We start from the raw sequence: 14,978 nt of genomic DNA, 5'->3' as shown, positions 1-14,978 counted from the left end.
ATTTGCCGTGCAGTCATTGCAAACGTATAATAGGTCTTTTTTTACTACAGTTCCAATGTGATCAGCCTTTGCAAACCTTGCACTGAACCCACTCCTGGTTCGGTTCGTACTTCTCGCGTCACACACCAGAGAGTAATATTCCATTAGTCATCCACAACAGTAATTGGGCGTCGTTTATCCCTGCACGTGGCTTTGCTCTGCTCAATGTTTGCTGTGTCTTGCTTTTCTTTGCGATATACATACCACCTTTACGTTTCCAAATTTGCATTTGAGGCCAGGAACAACAGTAGGTGGAACAACGAAATATATACATATTTATGTGAATAAAAGCCAAGTGTCAAGAAAAACAGAAAATACTAATCATCTTTGGAGCTCATACAAAAAGTATTCAGCTAAAAAAAAAAATGGAAGATGGTGTTGATAGGGTACCCATGCGTAAACTGTGATGTTTTTACTCGTCTCGTTCACTAAGGAGTTTTTTCGTTTCTCTTTCATCTTTCAACAGGCGCTTGAACATGTACTTTGAAATATATTGCCGTCCGAATACGCCGTGTTTACTGTCCGTCTTAGCGCCGCGAAGCAACTGAGACTGTGAGCTGTGTTTACATTTTAGGCTGCGAATGAGTAGTGGCCCTTTAAATTTTTCCAAATCGCAAAAGGTATTAGATCATACGGAAAGAACTTGATCTGCTTGGAACTGAAATTATGGGGATAAGCGTCAACATTCTACGTTCATTGTGTGTGCATCGGAAAGACGAGGATCGATCACTCTTTACAAATCCCCCAAAATTGAGATATTGTTGTCATATAGTTTAAAGCTTTCTATATCGTTTCAGAGTTTCAAATGTCCGGCCCTTCTTAGGGCTACTCGCCGTCCAAGAAAACTTTGTACCGCACGCTCGTGGTGACTCGGACCGGTACGACGCATAGTTCTCGCGAAGCCTTTGTCATGTGGGTTCATTTTTCTCGTTACTTAATAATGGGCGGGTGGGCAGCAGGTAAGTGGTGGCCCAGAGGACACCGGGAGGTAGGATTAATGAGTGCGGGGAGGCCTGCATATAAATGGCAGACGATTGCCATCGGCTGCGGGCGACCGCTCGCTCGCCGGACGGGGTCAAGGCTTCGCTTGTTTGCAAACGCCGCCTCGAGGGCTGTGCTTATCCTCAACTCTGTTCACAAAGAAAGCAAAGGAGGAAAAGAAAAGATAGAAAGACCACGTGGGAGGGGAAACATGAAGTTCGATTGGAATTGAAGCGACTCATCATTCAATTTGATGCCCATCCCGGGGAAGCGACATTGAAATGTATGAACCACGTGGCATTTCATCGTGCACCGACATCCAAGCTCCAGCATCTACAAGCAGATGGTGGTGGTGATAATGGAACTGTTTGCCTACATAGTCGGCCACGCTCAGGCGGGCAACGTCACGACTATCGCAGAGAGGGGGGGGGGGGAGACCATGCGTGCTGGGCCGACTTCACATGGAACTGTGCCGACACTTGTCTTGAAGCGTCTGAGGAATATCCAGGGAAAACACCCAGGCAGCACAGCCGGCGCCCGAATTCGAACCCCCCACAAGTAGAACTTTGCCGCATAGCACGCAGTGCGCCAACCATTGCCAGTACACTCTTAAAACAGAGGGGGGAGGGGGTTAATGCCATATAAGGCTTGCCGTTGTTGGCCACACGCGAGTGGGCAGCGTCACCACTAAAACAAAAAATAAAAAAAAAGTATGAAGGGGTAAAGGTGAGGTATGTACAGGATGAATGAAACCGATGGAACCGAAAAGCATTGTGGATGAAAGGTACGCTAGAGCGGGTCTTTGCGCAAGGCCCGTTTCTTCGGGGAAACGCATAGCACGATCTTGGTCAAGCACCATACCGAGTGACATCGTTCTGTTCCCGGATTGACTATAAACGGGTGGCGTACGCCTTTTTGTGGCACTTATGCAGATATGAAATTGTCACAAAAAGGCGGACTCCCCGAGCGTTTTACGAATCAGGAGTGATAACGACATCATTCCGTGCAGTGGTTGACCTCCAGCGTGCAATCTGGTGAGGCTATGTTCTAAGATCGAGTGTATAGTGTTGGGTTATCGCTTCTGATTCGAAGTGAGAGGGGGGGGGGCGTACGCCTTTCTGGTGTCAATGTTCTGTGTGTCAAGTATCATATATCCAAATTGACACAAAAAGGCGTACATCTTCCGTTTTCAGCAAATCCGGAGAGAACGGTGATATTTTGGATGACAGTGGGCCATAGGAGTCTGTTATGCAGTGAAGTTGTGTTTTAAGAGCGCACTGCGCCGAATGATGGAGTTATCGCTCTGAGGTGAGAGCGGGGCGTACGTCGCTTTGCGACATAGGTGCATCCGTGTCACCCCCCCCCCCCAAAAAAAAAGGAAGAAGAAGAAGAAGAAAAGAAAAAAAAACGTACACCTCTCATTTTCAACAAATGAAGAGAGGAAGCGATATCATTCTGCATGAAGACCGACCCTACTATGCATTGAAGTTGTGGTGTGCTCTGATATAATTTGTCTTCTCCATCACTGTGTTATTGTTTTGCGGCGATTGGTGTTGAAAAGATACGGTGGGCATGATGATTCGTTCATGTTATCTGTTCTTTAGCCACACTGTCGCATTCTTTCCTGGAAAGGAAAGCGTCACGCACTCTTAAAACGGAACTTCACCATATAACACGCTGAAGGATAGCCATTGCGCAGAATGATCCGGTGATAACCCCTGATTTGCGGGAAGGCATACGCCTTTTCATAAACATTTGCGTAAATACATAAGTGCCACAAGGGGGGGGGGAGGGGCGTAATGGCAGGATCGGCTCGCCGTTGTTGTGAAGTGGGCGTTGTCACGACGCAAGATGCGGGCGCCTCCCCTTTTCAACGAATCAGGCGAGAGAACAGTTATGGTTGCAATTATAGCAATATTATATTTATAACAATTATAATAATATTATTATATTAATAGCAATGTGAATGATTATAGCAATTATAGTTGGCTGCACTCCGAAAACAGAACTTCACCGTATAGCACGCTCCCAGCAAACCATCATCCCGAATGTCAACGTTCTCTCTCTTGATTTCATGAAAACGGGGGGCGTATACGCTATTTTTGTGGCAAAAACAAAATGGCGTGCACCCCCCCCCCCATCCCGTTTTCAGCAGGTCAGGGAAAAGAACCATGTCACTCGTGTGGTTGGCTAGGAGCGTGCTATGTGGTGATCTCAGCTTTCAGACTGGGAGGTACCCGGGTTCGAATCCCGGTGCCGGCTGTGCTGTCTGGGGTTTTTCCTGGGTTTTCCTCAGACGCTTTCAGACATATGTCGGCACAGTTCCCCTAGAAGTCGGCCCAGGACGCACATTTCCCCAGGGCGTCAGTCGTGACGTTGCCCACATACGTGAGGCCGACAACGGCAAGCCCTTTCAACATCGCCACCACCACCACCACCACCAGCTTTCGGCCGGAAGGCGGACATCATCTACCCCGGTGCTTCGTCAGCCGAACGTTCCCCAAAAGCAAGAAACCTTATTCTCTTTCTGCAGAAGGCAGGTCTTGCTCAACGACCCATCTAATACTCTGCTCTCCCCGACGAACTCATGCACCCTTTACGCATCTCCACCCTTCATCCTCGTTCCTCCAACCGTCCGTCTTTCTTCTCTCTCTCTCTTTTCTTTTTTTTTGCTATAGTTGTGACGACGCCCACTTCTGTGTGGCCAACAACGCCGATCCGATCCTGCCATTACCCCCCCCCCCCCCAACTTTCGGCCGTCATCATTCCTTCATCTGTTATCACATCATCTCATCTCGTCCTGGCTATACAGTTGTGACGCTGCCCACATAAGTGGGCCAACAACGGAAAGCCGTTTTTCGCCGCCACCGCCACCATACATGGGTAGTAATGTCAATGTAATGCAATTGCTTTTTCTGATAATTTGTAATGTAATTTAATTACATTTGGGCAGTAATTTTAATGACATTACTCATTACTTTTTACAAAGGAACCGAGTGTGTGTTCTGTGTTTGCACTTGGCAGAAAGAGAGTTGGGGACTGGCGAGTTAAAAGAATTCCAACGCCCACACGGTGACGCACTCAATCGGCACGTGGACAGTTCCCTTCAACGAACCAGTTGCCTTAGTTAGGGCTCCCACAAACAAACGTTCTTCAGGTCAACGGTTTGTAAGCTTAAAGAATCATAGTTTGCGGGCCCCACACTCCGGACAATCTTCCTGTTGTCGTGATACATTGTGTCATCTTCGTCTCTACATTGTGGAACGATACTTCTCGTGGCACACTAGCCTGACACGTAGAAGAGACAAATCGAACAGTACAAGCTAACGGTTGTTACTTTGTCAGCATACATTTTCCCGAATTTGGGGGAGGCAAATTTCGTCAACTTTTGTGTTTTTGTCCCTTGTGCCTTCCACAAAACTCGGGAACATGTATGCCAATAGTGGTAAAGTAATTACTTTGTAATGCCATTACTCTTTCGTAGTAATTGTAATGTAATTTCGTTACATTTCAATTGCAGTAATGAGTAATGTAATTTCATTAAATTCTAACTGGAGTAATGAGTAATGTAATTTAATTACATTTTAGAAGTAATTTACCCAGGTATGACCACCACCTCATTTTTATGAGTGCAGGGTTACCGCTTCTGACTCGAAGAGAGAGAGAGGGGGGGACGTACACCTTTTTATGTCAATTATCATATATCCAAATTGACACAAAAGGGCCTACGTCAACCCCCTCTCTCCACGAATCAGAAGTCATAACCCTATCATTCATGGCAGTCGTTGGCGCATAGCGTGCTATGCGGTGAAGTTCTGTTTTTAGAGTCTAGGAGAGCGTTAGGCAGCGTAGTTGTGTTTTAAAAGTTCATCCTCGCATTGTTTACTTGCCTCACTTCCTGTCAATTAATTTCATTCGTTTCTGACTACAGTCGATGCCCACTCTCGTGCCCATATCACCATCCGCTTCATCCTGCATTTAGAATGCACAGAGCCGCATGTACACAAATAATTGATTCGGTTTCTTTGGCTCACATCGCAGCAGCTTGAAGCATGGATGTGTGTACACACTGTGTACGTCCACGTTCGTGTTATATTTTCTCTGTCATTGACAATTCGCCCGGATGTAGGCTTGTTTCTACTGTAAACCTTAAACACACACACGAAAAAGAGATATACCTGGGTACCCAAATGAAAATATTGAGAAACAAAGGTATAGGGGATGGATGACACAAACTTCTTCACTACTCTCTTATAAAGCAGAACAACGGCATGTAACACTTTGAAAGCCAACAATTGCACGAGCCCATACCTCATGTGGGGACTTTCTCCATTCATCATGATTCATTTATCTGTCTGTGTTGTTTGTTTAGAAGCAGAACTTCACTGTATGACACGGTCTGCGCCATCCATTTCCACGAACGATAGGGTCAGGGACGATAGGGTCGCTTCCGATTCAAAGAGAGAGGGGACGTGCGCCTTTTTTGCGTCAATCTCGAGAATGTTAATTGACACAAAATGGTGTACGCCGCCCTCCTTTTGAATCAGAACCGATGATCGTATGATTCGTGGCAATGGTTGGCGCACTGGGTGCTAGGCGGTGATGTCTTGGTTCTAGAGGCTACCGTTATTACCGTTAATTGTGGAAAGCGTGGGGTGTACGCCTGTTTGTGACAATTGACATAACTGCATAAATGTCACTTCCCATTAAAACAAAAAGAAGAAAAAATGGGATGAAACGATGTCAGTGTAGGAAGCCTGAGAGAAAGCATTTATCTGTTTTTCATTCCTTCTCTTCCTATCCTCTTCTTTTTTTTAGCTTTTTCGATTTCCCAAAATTATCGGAACTAGTAACTGTATGCTTAAATTTTAAACTACCACTCCGCCCGTTACTACACACAGCATGTTCTTCCCCTGTCTTAATTAGCTGATGGCCTCACGCTCCGTAGCGCCCCGTTAGCACAATGGTGTCGCGCTTGGATGACTCCGCACGCGCGCTCGCATTGTGAGCGACTTTGCCGTGTATTGTCTACTAATTGAGTAATTAGTTTGTGGTTTATCGTCTGTAACAGGTGTAAAGCGGCACCCGACCGAGACCCGCAACCCTTATAGCGCCACTCTATTAGGTGAGAGACATCGTGTAAACAATAATTATCGCAGTCTGTCCTGTTACGTCGGTTGGCTCCTTGGCTGTGCTAAAGGGACGGTCTCGTACAGCCGGGGCGATTCCGAAACTTAGCCAAAACTAGCTTCACGAGTACTGTACACATACAACCTTCAAAGTTTCATTCGGAATAACCAAGTCGTTTTCGAGGAATTTGTCGAAACGTGCCTAATAGCAGAAGACGAAACGTGCGCTTCTCTCATGCATACGTCACGTATGACGTCGCCCTGCGGGTACGTCGTCGTTGTCATGGTAATTGTAACTTGCAGAAGCACCTTGGTTGAGTCATCCCCTTTGCTCTCGAAATGGGGACACTCATGCATATACCTCCGCGAGCGGAGAATGTAGTCCGAGCATTGACCGTGTGGTCTCCGATAATTTGGCGCATAATTGGATACGTGGAAGCTAAGTCACGTGTTTTCTTTCCGCGAGTATTTAATGCGGTTTTTAAATAAACACGCACTCCTTCCCCATGTACGACGTCAGCGACACTTCATTTCGAAGCATGATCAGTGTGCAACGGGGAGTGTAATGGAAGCGCGCGTAATATATTTTTGGTCGGAGCTGTAATGCGACCGCGCGCGCCGATGGCCGGCGACTTCAGATTTGTGATTGTGAGTGGGGTTGTCCTGCGACTTTTAACTTATCTCTGAGGGTTAACATAGTTGTTCTAAACCACCATGCTTGCCACTTCTTAGAATGTGCGTTTTTCACCTGAGAACTGAAAGAAAATGTATGAGAGTTGTCGCGGTGCCCAGTAACTTCTGAAAGTCGTCTGCTCACGCCGATCCATTAGCGCGCGCAAAAGCAGACGATTTCTCTATCCTATCACGGACTTTCCCGCAGGGCAACGTGGTTGTTCTTATTGTTGCCAACACAGATCGCGGCATGCTCTGCAGTCTTTATCAATTTAATTCGGTTATTTAATAACTGTGGCGTGTTTTGTTGGGTAAATTCGCAGTATTCCATTTTCAACAAAGGGCAATCGAATGGTACACTTTATGAGCGGGGCAGGGGGTACGAGACCGTCCCTTTAAAGGTAGCTCAGAGCGTTTTGTCAACCAGCTGCCTCTGTCGCGGGATGTGAATTGAGTGAGATTCCGATATGACCTTTATATACCTTTGTCATGCAAAGGGAAACATTAGAGATAAAGAATTAGAATGAAGCCCTATTTAAAAGAATGAGTAGCGCTGCCATAACGTGTCGTCCGATTTTCTATCCGTCGAAGATAATAAAAATGAATGATTTCATGACTCATGAATCCCAGTGTTGGCTACGTTTTCTGCGGTGTTGCCTGAGTTTTCTGCATCCGCGTCCTCAAATGACGGTGACACTTCCCAATGAAGTCTACCCGCAAAACCAAAGCCACTCACACCTCCCCGTATAAGATGCCGCCACCTACCGGCAGGCAGGTCGCTGAGGAGGTAGGCGTCGTATAGTACCACCACCTCAAGGGTGTAATACTTGGAAACGTGTCCGACAGATTGAATCGGTGATTAATCCAGATCCCCCCCCCCCACCCACACACATTTTTAGCGACACCTGTACACCCCCTACAGGGGTCTTTGTTATTTCAGCTTTGGTTTCATGCCGCTAATAATACATGGAGCTGTTACAACTTGAGCCTAATTGTACTAATGACCCTCCCCCGTGTTTGCGATCCTGGATAAACCACTGGATCGAATGTCCGTGTCGAATTAGATTTTGTGACCTGCGGAGAACTTAAAGAGCAAGGCCGGGTTACGTAGGGTAGAAATGCTTTAGTAGCATTTCCACTCTTTTGTGGCCCACAATTTTTTATATTTTTTCGATAACATTATTAGACCTCTTATCGAAGTTTTGCGATCGTGAAATCACTGCCGTCACGTCACCATGGTTTTCTTCTTCGCGTTGTCAAATTGGTTACTCCCTCCTTCCTGCTTTGTGCCAGATGACTCTCGGAACTCACCACAACAGTTTTTGTCAAGTCTCTCTCTTTCCTATCTCTCTCTCTTTCTCTCTCGTATTATTTCGACAGTTGTCATTTTCGCGATATCTTGGCGCGTTTTCTAGTCCCGCAACTTGTCCCGTTCTCCTTGTCCGTGACAGACATCCCGCATCGCATGGGATGGCAAGAGTTCCGCTTTTCTGCGCTCTCGTCGATTGTCTTTGAGTGGCGAGACGAGGAATGCTGCCATGTTGTTTCCAGCCCGCGTAACCCAACACCCTCCCGGCATCCTCCGCCGATAGCTTCTCGCTGCTGCCGCCATTTTCTCTCGCACTTTGTCTTTTGCCGTTTCATTCACAGTCGAGGAGGGGCTGAAATTTGAAACAAGCCGCCGCCGCCGCCGGAGAAAAATAGAGGCAGGCAAAAAGCGGCCGTCTGTCGTCTGGACAATGTCATTTCTCCGTTCTTTCCTTTCCCACTGACTGTGAACAGTCCCAGGAACAGCTGCGGATGCCACTTTCGTGGGAGGACAAACTCTCTGCAAAAACTTTCGTCCTTCTCTCCGAGTGAAACAATGAGGACGCTATTCTTCTGGTAACGTTTTGCCCTTCCGTTACTTTCCATTTGCTTCGTGTCGCGCTGGTGTCATGGCTTGTGTATAACTCATATTCGAGTGTACCATTATTTCTTTCATTATTGTGAGGTTGGAGGCGCAGCGTTTTCTGAATGCGCCAATGTCTCCATGAAGCTCAATATGGGACCTTCGTGCTCCGTCTTCAAATTATTGTCCTGTCCGGTGCTGGTGCTTATATCGTCACGGTACCGAGCGGAGTGTGTGTGTGTCGGTGTGCTGCGGGGCTTACGTCCTGGGCTGGCTTCGTGGGTAGCGGTACCGATAATCGTCTGAAGAGAAGCCCGGAAAGACATCCAAACAGCCGACGACCCGCGTCCACCAGGGCCATCAGAGCCGGTATCGTTTATGTCCAATAATTCACGATGTTACAATTCGTTATCCCTCTGCGTATATGTCGTTCACCAACGCGGGTATAACTTTTGTACGCCGCATTTCTAATAACCGAAATATCTTCGTTCTGAGTTCAGTGGTGACATTAAGCGCGTATGTTGGTTATATTTAATATATTTAACGGTCAATACGGTGTATCGTCGCTGTCGCGGTAAGGTTTGTGTCACACGGGTGTGTCATACACGCGGTTTACCGTAATACATTTCACATATGCATTGCCTCAATGCGCCCTTAGGCCCTCAAGTCTGCCCTTAGGACAGTGGCCGCGAGTCACACTGAGACTTCAGAAGGCTATATATTACTTATAGAAGCAGTTCAGAAATGTTCTGCAGCTTCTGCTCCCACTTTCTGGAGTCAGAATGTAGATTTCAGATATGTCTGTACATAATTTTTTCTATTCTTTTTTTTTTTTTCATTGGCGAATTTGTAAAGAAACAGGCGACTGGACGTGGTAGCCTTGCCACCTGGAAAGTGTATCGCCGAGGGAGCGTGCAGGTGAATAAAATTGGCACATGCGGAGACATGTAGACCTCCTGAAGTCGCATATAGAGTGTCTTTTTGTCTCTGCTCCTATAGTTGCTCCAATGAGTGGAAAACGAAGTTATAGTGACTATTAGCGAGGTGTCTTCAATATGTAAATGCATTGATGTGCACCGTACCGTATATGGTTGGAAGAATGATATGAACGAAGGCGGATTTAGTATGTGTCATGTACGTGTATGTGTCTGTGTATATGTCATATGTCATGAATGTGTATGTGTTAGTATGTGTATAAGCCAGTTGATGAGTCCGAAATGATTGGACACGCCCAAAACGACATATCGTAGAGCATAGTCGATAAAATAACTTATTTCAGAGAAAAAAAAAAGAAAACTCAAACTAGGAAAAAAAAACTATATTGGAACGTGCTGCCTTCCGGAATTCATTCTTGTCGAACAGGATTGATTGAAATTAGGCGTAAATGAATAAAAAAAAGAATAGTATCCTGGTATTTGTCCTTAAAATTGCAAAAAGAACTACTCGACGTCGAATAATATCACTGTGTGTGGCGCCCGAGGTTCGTGAAACTCTCATGTGGGTGGGCCTAACCCTAATTGCCCTAGGCTTATCGCACCCTCGCCATCTGCATGCTCCATGCCTACACCAACACGCAAACCACGCACAAACAACCCGTCGGCGCAATTCCTGTGGCACTATGGGCAGCAGCGTCATGATGAGTCGGATAACTGGATGGGACACGAGTTCGGTATTTGATTAATACGTGGCTTCTCTCCGCGCGTAGCGAAACGTCTGTCGATGTTGTAGGAAAAGTCCCCGGAACAATGGTAATGTGGGTGTGAACACAGTGGTAATGTGGATGCATCTCATGATTTTTATCTTAAGCCGTAAATAGCTTGTCCACAATATTATTTTTAACAGTATCAGCACGGTGAAACGTCTACCTTGTGTATTACATAGAGAATTAGCCGACGCATGCTGCAAACATGGACGATACACGCACATATGTCTGCAACACCCTAAGGTTTTCATGAGTTATTTGAATTCTATGACCGTTCTGATGATTCCCGTGCACGGATAGAATTCTTGCTGTCGTTGTTTCGATCAGCAGCAAAAATGATTCTCGTTCGAGGAACTTTTGAGGCGTCTGAAGGTCCAGGCGTTGGAAGAAGAAAAAAAAAAAAAAAACGTTGTCACAACTACGTACGAGGATTTACAGCAAGGTGGCTTCCGATATAAGGGGTTTATTGACATCCTGAGGCAAGATTCTACGCATTCGGAAAAGTACAATTGTCCCACCTCAAATAATAAACTAATACGTGGGTGAGTATGACGGGAACTGGTTGACCGTCGTCTTATGTTACGCAGATTCAGTCATGAGCGAGGCCCTCGCATTTCTTGTACTTCCCGTTTTCTCGATTCACTTTTTATGTTGCGCTTATGCATGCTACAATAGGCTACAATGTTATGCTTATGCGTGTCTGTCTGAAAGTGCACGTCACACCAGTGTCGTTTGTAGGTGCATGCAACATTTCCAAGTGTCGTGCATTCGAGGAAGAAGAAAAAAAAAGGAAAAACAGACTCCCTTTGATAAGGGAACGCCTTGCCGAGTCGACTAACTGATAAAGAAAAGCACAAAGCCTGCTATAGCGAAATGCGACACTGTCCCTCATGCACAGGATATGCAGCACACGGACAGACAAAAAGCTCTTGCTGATAAACTGCAACTGGAGCCCCATATGATGGCCGTCTGTTGCAACAATGGCGGTCCAAGACACCAAGCCAGGACTTCTGGGTTCTGGGGACATTGCAATTCTGCGAAATAAGGCACAAATGGCAAGACCGTTAGTCATTTTCTCTCTTCCACTCGGCTAGGATGAGGTGGAGGAATAAATGTATTTGCGGGGGGGGGGGGTTGCTGCCGCTGTCGCGGAATTTTCTTTCTTTCGAAAAAGGGTTCAGCCACGGACAGCTTCGAACACGAAGTCGTTCGCCCTTGTCTGTTTGCCTGCTATAAATGATTCTCTGTTGTTGCATATAAAAACCCCGAGACCAGGGAACACGAAGGGACAGACACAAACACGAAGTCCCAAAGTCTCGGGGTTTTTACATTATGCATCATCTTCACCAGCTCGCTTGCTTCCTAGCCATTTTTTTTTTTCATTTTCTCTGTCTTTCGTTTTTGTCGCATCTCTCCTTTAACAATGTTCCGGTTTTTTATAGACGCCGTTCAGGGATACACAATTAACATAATAAAGAGCAGTACATTTATACTGAGTACTCGACACCCCCTCTTTTCTTCCTCTCTCTCTCTCTCTCTCTCTCTCTTATTTTTCTTTTTGCTACCACACTCTTTCTCGTGTGGTTATATATTTTTAGTATTTTTCATTTCATTCGATAACCTTCGCAGATCACGTGCTTGGGTAATATGTGTTTAGAGGTTTCGTATTTTCATCAATCACTGAACTTCCATAGAGCTGTATTCTATTCTAGAAACGAACTCCGTTTTGTTATCCCACCCGAAGTTAGGTAACCTTGCACTTTCTTCCCAGTCACTGCGTTATTCAGTGATTTACAGTTCACTTTACGGTGAATATTTTATATCGTGTTTGAGGCTATAGTTATTTACCCGTAATTAAACGATGAAGTCGTAGTGAGCCGTTCTAAGCCGGGGTTATGTTCCTGTCGGGCGTTTACACCGAATAATTTTTGTTGCGGACAAAAAAGAAAGTACTACCGCTTCTTCCGATGTTCTAGAATTGATTTTGCAGTTAATTAAGCTGCCTCAGAAACGAGATTTGGGCTACAAGAGTTTTCCTCTCTGTTGTTCTTCCTCCTCTTTTCTTCGTCAGTGCCCGTTGAACGAGGCATAGCCGACAAGCTCTGTGGCTAAAACGGGGTATTGCCGGAAAAGGTGGTGCAGTGAGCAGAAGCCGTCCGTCGATGGGTTCCACGAAGGGCTTCCAGAGTGGTGTGTGTGGTGGCCGGAGGAGACATGCGCTTTTGTTTAAAGCTTGTCGACCATCAATGGCATCCTTTGTTGGGTGCGAGGCGCATGGGCCCCCGATCGTAAAACAAGAGCAACGGCGCCAGGCAAATCCGATCCGTGCGGCCACAGCTGGCTGCTGCTCCCACTCGTCCTTCGATTCGGTTGTAAATGTGAAGGCTCCCGTTAACGGATAAGAGCTCTCTCGGCTCTGTTTCTCTCGCTGAGTGCACACCACCACCAGATGGCTGCATCGTCTTGTTGTCTTTGAGAAATCGTGCGACAGACTGTTTCACTTCAGTCGTATATGTCACCTCACGGTCGGAGTACGTTGGAATTTTGAGGCGGCAAAGCGTATAGACTGCTATTCATCAGCTCCGCAAGACAATTATCGTAAATGGCGGATGACGATAGTCTAGTTGGAGACAATCAAATAATTTAAAAAACAAATTTCGAAAACTGAGGCCGTTGCCTCAATATAATATTATTAGAACTTGAGATCAGCCATCGCAGGAAACGTTGCTGGCAAGAGTTAATAGCACATCAGACGTTATATGCAGCTGTGAGCTAGGATTTGTTGCACACACTGTACATGTGAGTGTTATAAATGCCCGATGGAGTTCCAAATTTGCAAACAAGTTTCAATACATGCTGTGAGTTCTTTTTTTCGACAGTCTGCCTTCTCCGGCGGTGTGAAGAGGAAAGTGGACACGTTGACGCATTCACTTAGGAGCACTGTAGGTTGATCGAAAATACTATAGTATCCTGTGCGCTTAGGTGTCCCCACTTCAGATCACATCTGCGGCATGTACCTTCCCTAAGTGCATCAGACCCATATGGCATGCAGAGTGGAGAAGAATATGTGTTCATGTGGAACACCTTGCCCGCTTGCCGCGTTCGCTATTCTGTGCTGTACCCTATATATATATATATATATATATATATATTATATATACGTTTTACAGGGCGTTTCACACTGAACATTTACGTTTTAAAGTTGAGGTTGCATATAGCGAATTACATTTTTAGCCGGGATTTAGAAAAGTACGTTTCACAGGGTGGACGATCACTGTTTTACCCAGTTTCCCCCCAGTTTTACAATCCTGTTTTACCCAGTGAAGTTCAACGATGCGACTTAGAGATATCAGTCTCCTTACTTATCATTGCACATCCATTGTTCGTATGATAATTCACTACACATTCGCCAAAGAAGGGGGCATGCAGCCACATATCTTCGCCTCAATGTTTACCGCGTGAAAGACTAAATATTTAAAGGAACGTGCTACGTGACATTCCATGTTGCGCGCTTTACGTTTTACGAGTGTTATCTCTACGGGTAGATGCTGTGAGCAATTACGAGAAGTTGCCGCATGCGGCACTTGAGCTGTCGTTCTTATAGCTTAAACGCGACCATAGTCATTGCTGTGCCGCGCTCAAACACAGTGTATCTCGCCTTTACGATCACTTTTTTTTTTTTTTTTTAGCGATGGGAGAATGGAAATCACCTTGGTATACGTAATTGGTGCGAAATACGATTTTGTAAATTAATGCTCCTATAAACTCTAACTATCAGTTTGCAGTCTGAAAAAGATACATGCGTGAATACACCTTAATAACGTACAAACACAACAAAAACTTTATTTGGGTGATGGTGACTGGGATGCGTGGTGGTGATGGCGAGACCAGCTGGTCGTTGTTGACCTCAATCACGTTGTGGCCAGCGCCATGACTGTAGCCAGGATGATATGATTGATATGATATGATAACATATTTTGGAATGATGACGGCCGAAAGTTAAGATGGCCGGGGTGCTTCATCGTTAGAGGTGATGCTTTATACCCAATTGCTTGCGGTAATTTGATTGATGAGCCTCACAGTGTAAAGACCGAAGTCTCAGGTTATCCAGAAAGGTTAGTAGTGCTTTTAGGGCCGGGCGTTGGTGGGGCTAGATTTAACCTTGGAAGCAATTGGGTCATAGTGATGATTTGCCACTATCGATGCCTGCAGATCCTATGTCTTAGTAGGGACAAACATCACAACAGCTTACATACTAATTATACGCAGAGATGTCAGTTTGGACAAATATTTTTGTCACGTTTCTCCCGAATATAAGGTCCTGGTGCAATAATAAGGGTGCTTCGTTTGCGGATCAACCCTCGTAGTACATTCAAGGCTGATCAATGCTAAACTGACAAGGCTTTGAACACGTTACCTTGACGCCTTCTCTGCGCCTGCCTTCAAATGGTCGACGTTCTCAAGACCTGCGGCGCAAGACACATACATGTGGCTGAAGTTTTGAAAATAGTACACATTACTACTAACAAGAAGAAATATGCAATCTGAGAAGCCGTGGGCAACA

The 14,978-nt window shown here is 45.7% G+C and overlaps 1 protein-coding gene across 8 annotated transcripts in view; it reads left to right on the top strand.

Annotated features, from left to right (window-relative positions):
• The window catches only part of LOC135394281 (transcription factor SOX-5-like), a 511,283-nt gene that overhangs the window by 374,639 nt on the left and 121,666 nt on the right, over window positions 1-14,978 (top strand). The window contains exon 1 of one of the 8 annotated variants that reach the window (XM_064624957.1): window positions 8,562-8,705. The exons of the other annotated variants lie outside the window; for them this stretch is intronic. Coding sequence (XP_064481027.1) covers window positions 8,686-8,705 — 20 coding nt within the window. The 5' untranslated portion in view covers window positions 8,562-8,685. Of the gene's footprint in view, window positions 1-8,561; window positions 8,706-14,978 lie in introns of those variants that run through there. 8 annotated transcript variants of the gene reach the window in all.

The sequence above is a fragment of the Ornithodoros turicata genome, chromosome 5, assembly GCF_037126465.1.
Source record: "Ornithodoros turicata isolate Travis chromosome 5, ASM3712646v1, whole genome shotgun sequence".
Taxonomy (NCBI): domain Eukaryota; kingdom Metazoa; phylum Arthropoda; class Arachnida; order Ixodida; family Argasidae; genus Ornithodoros; species Ornithodoros turicata.
Note: the sequence above shows the minus strand (reverse complement) of the source record. Positions and strands in the feature narration are given on the sequence as shown.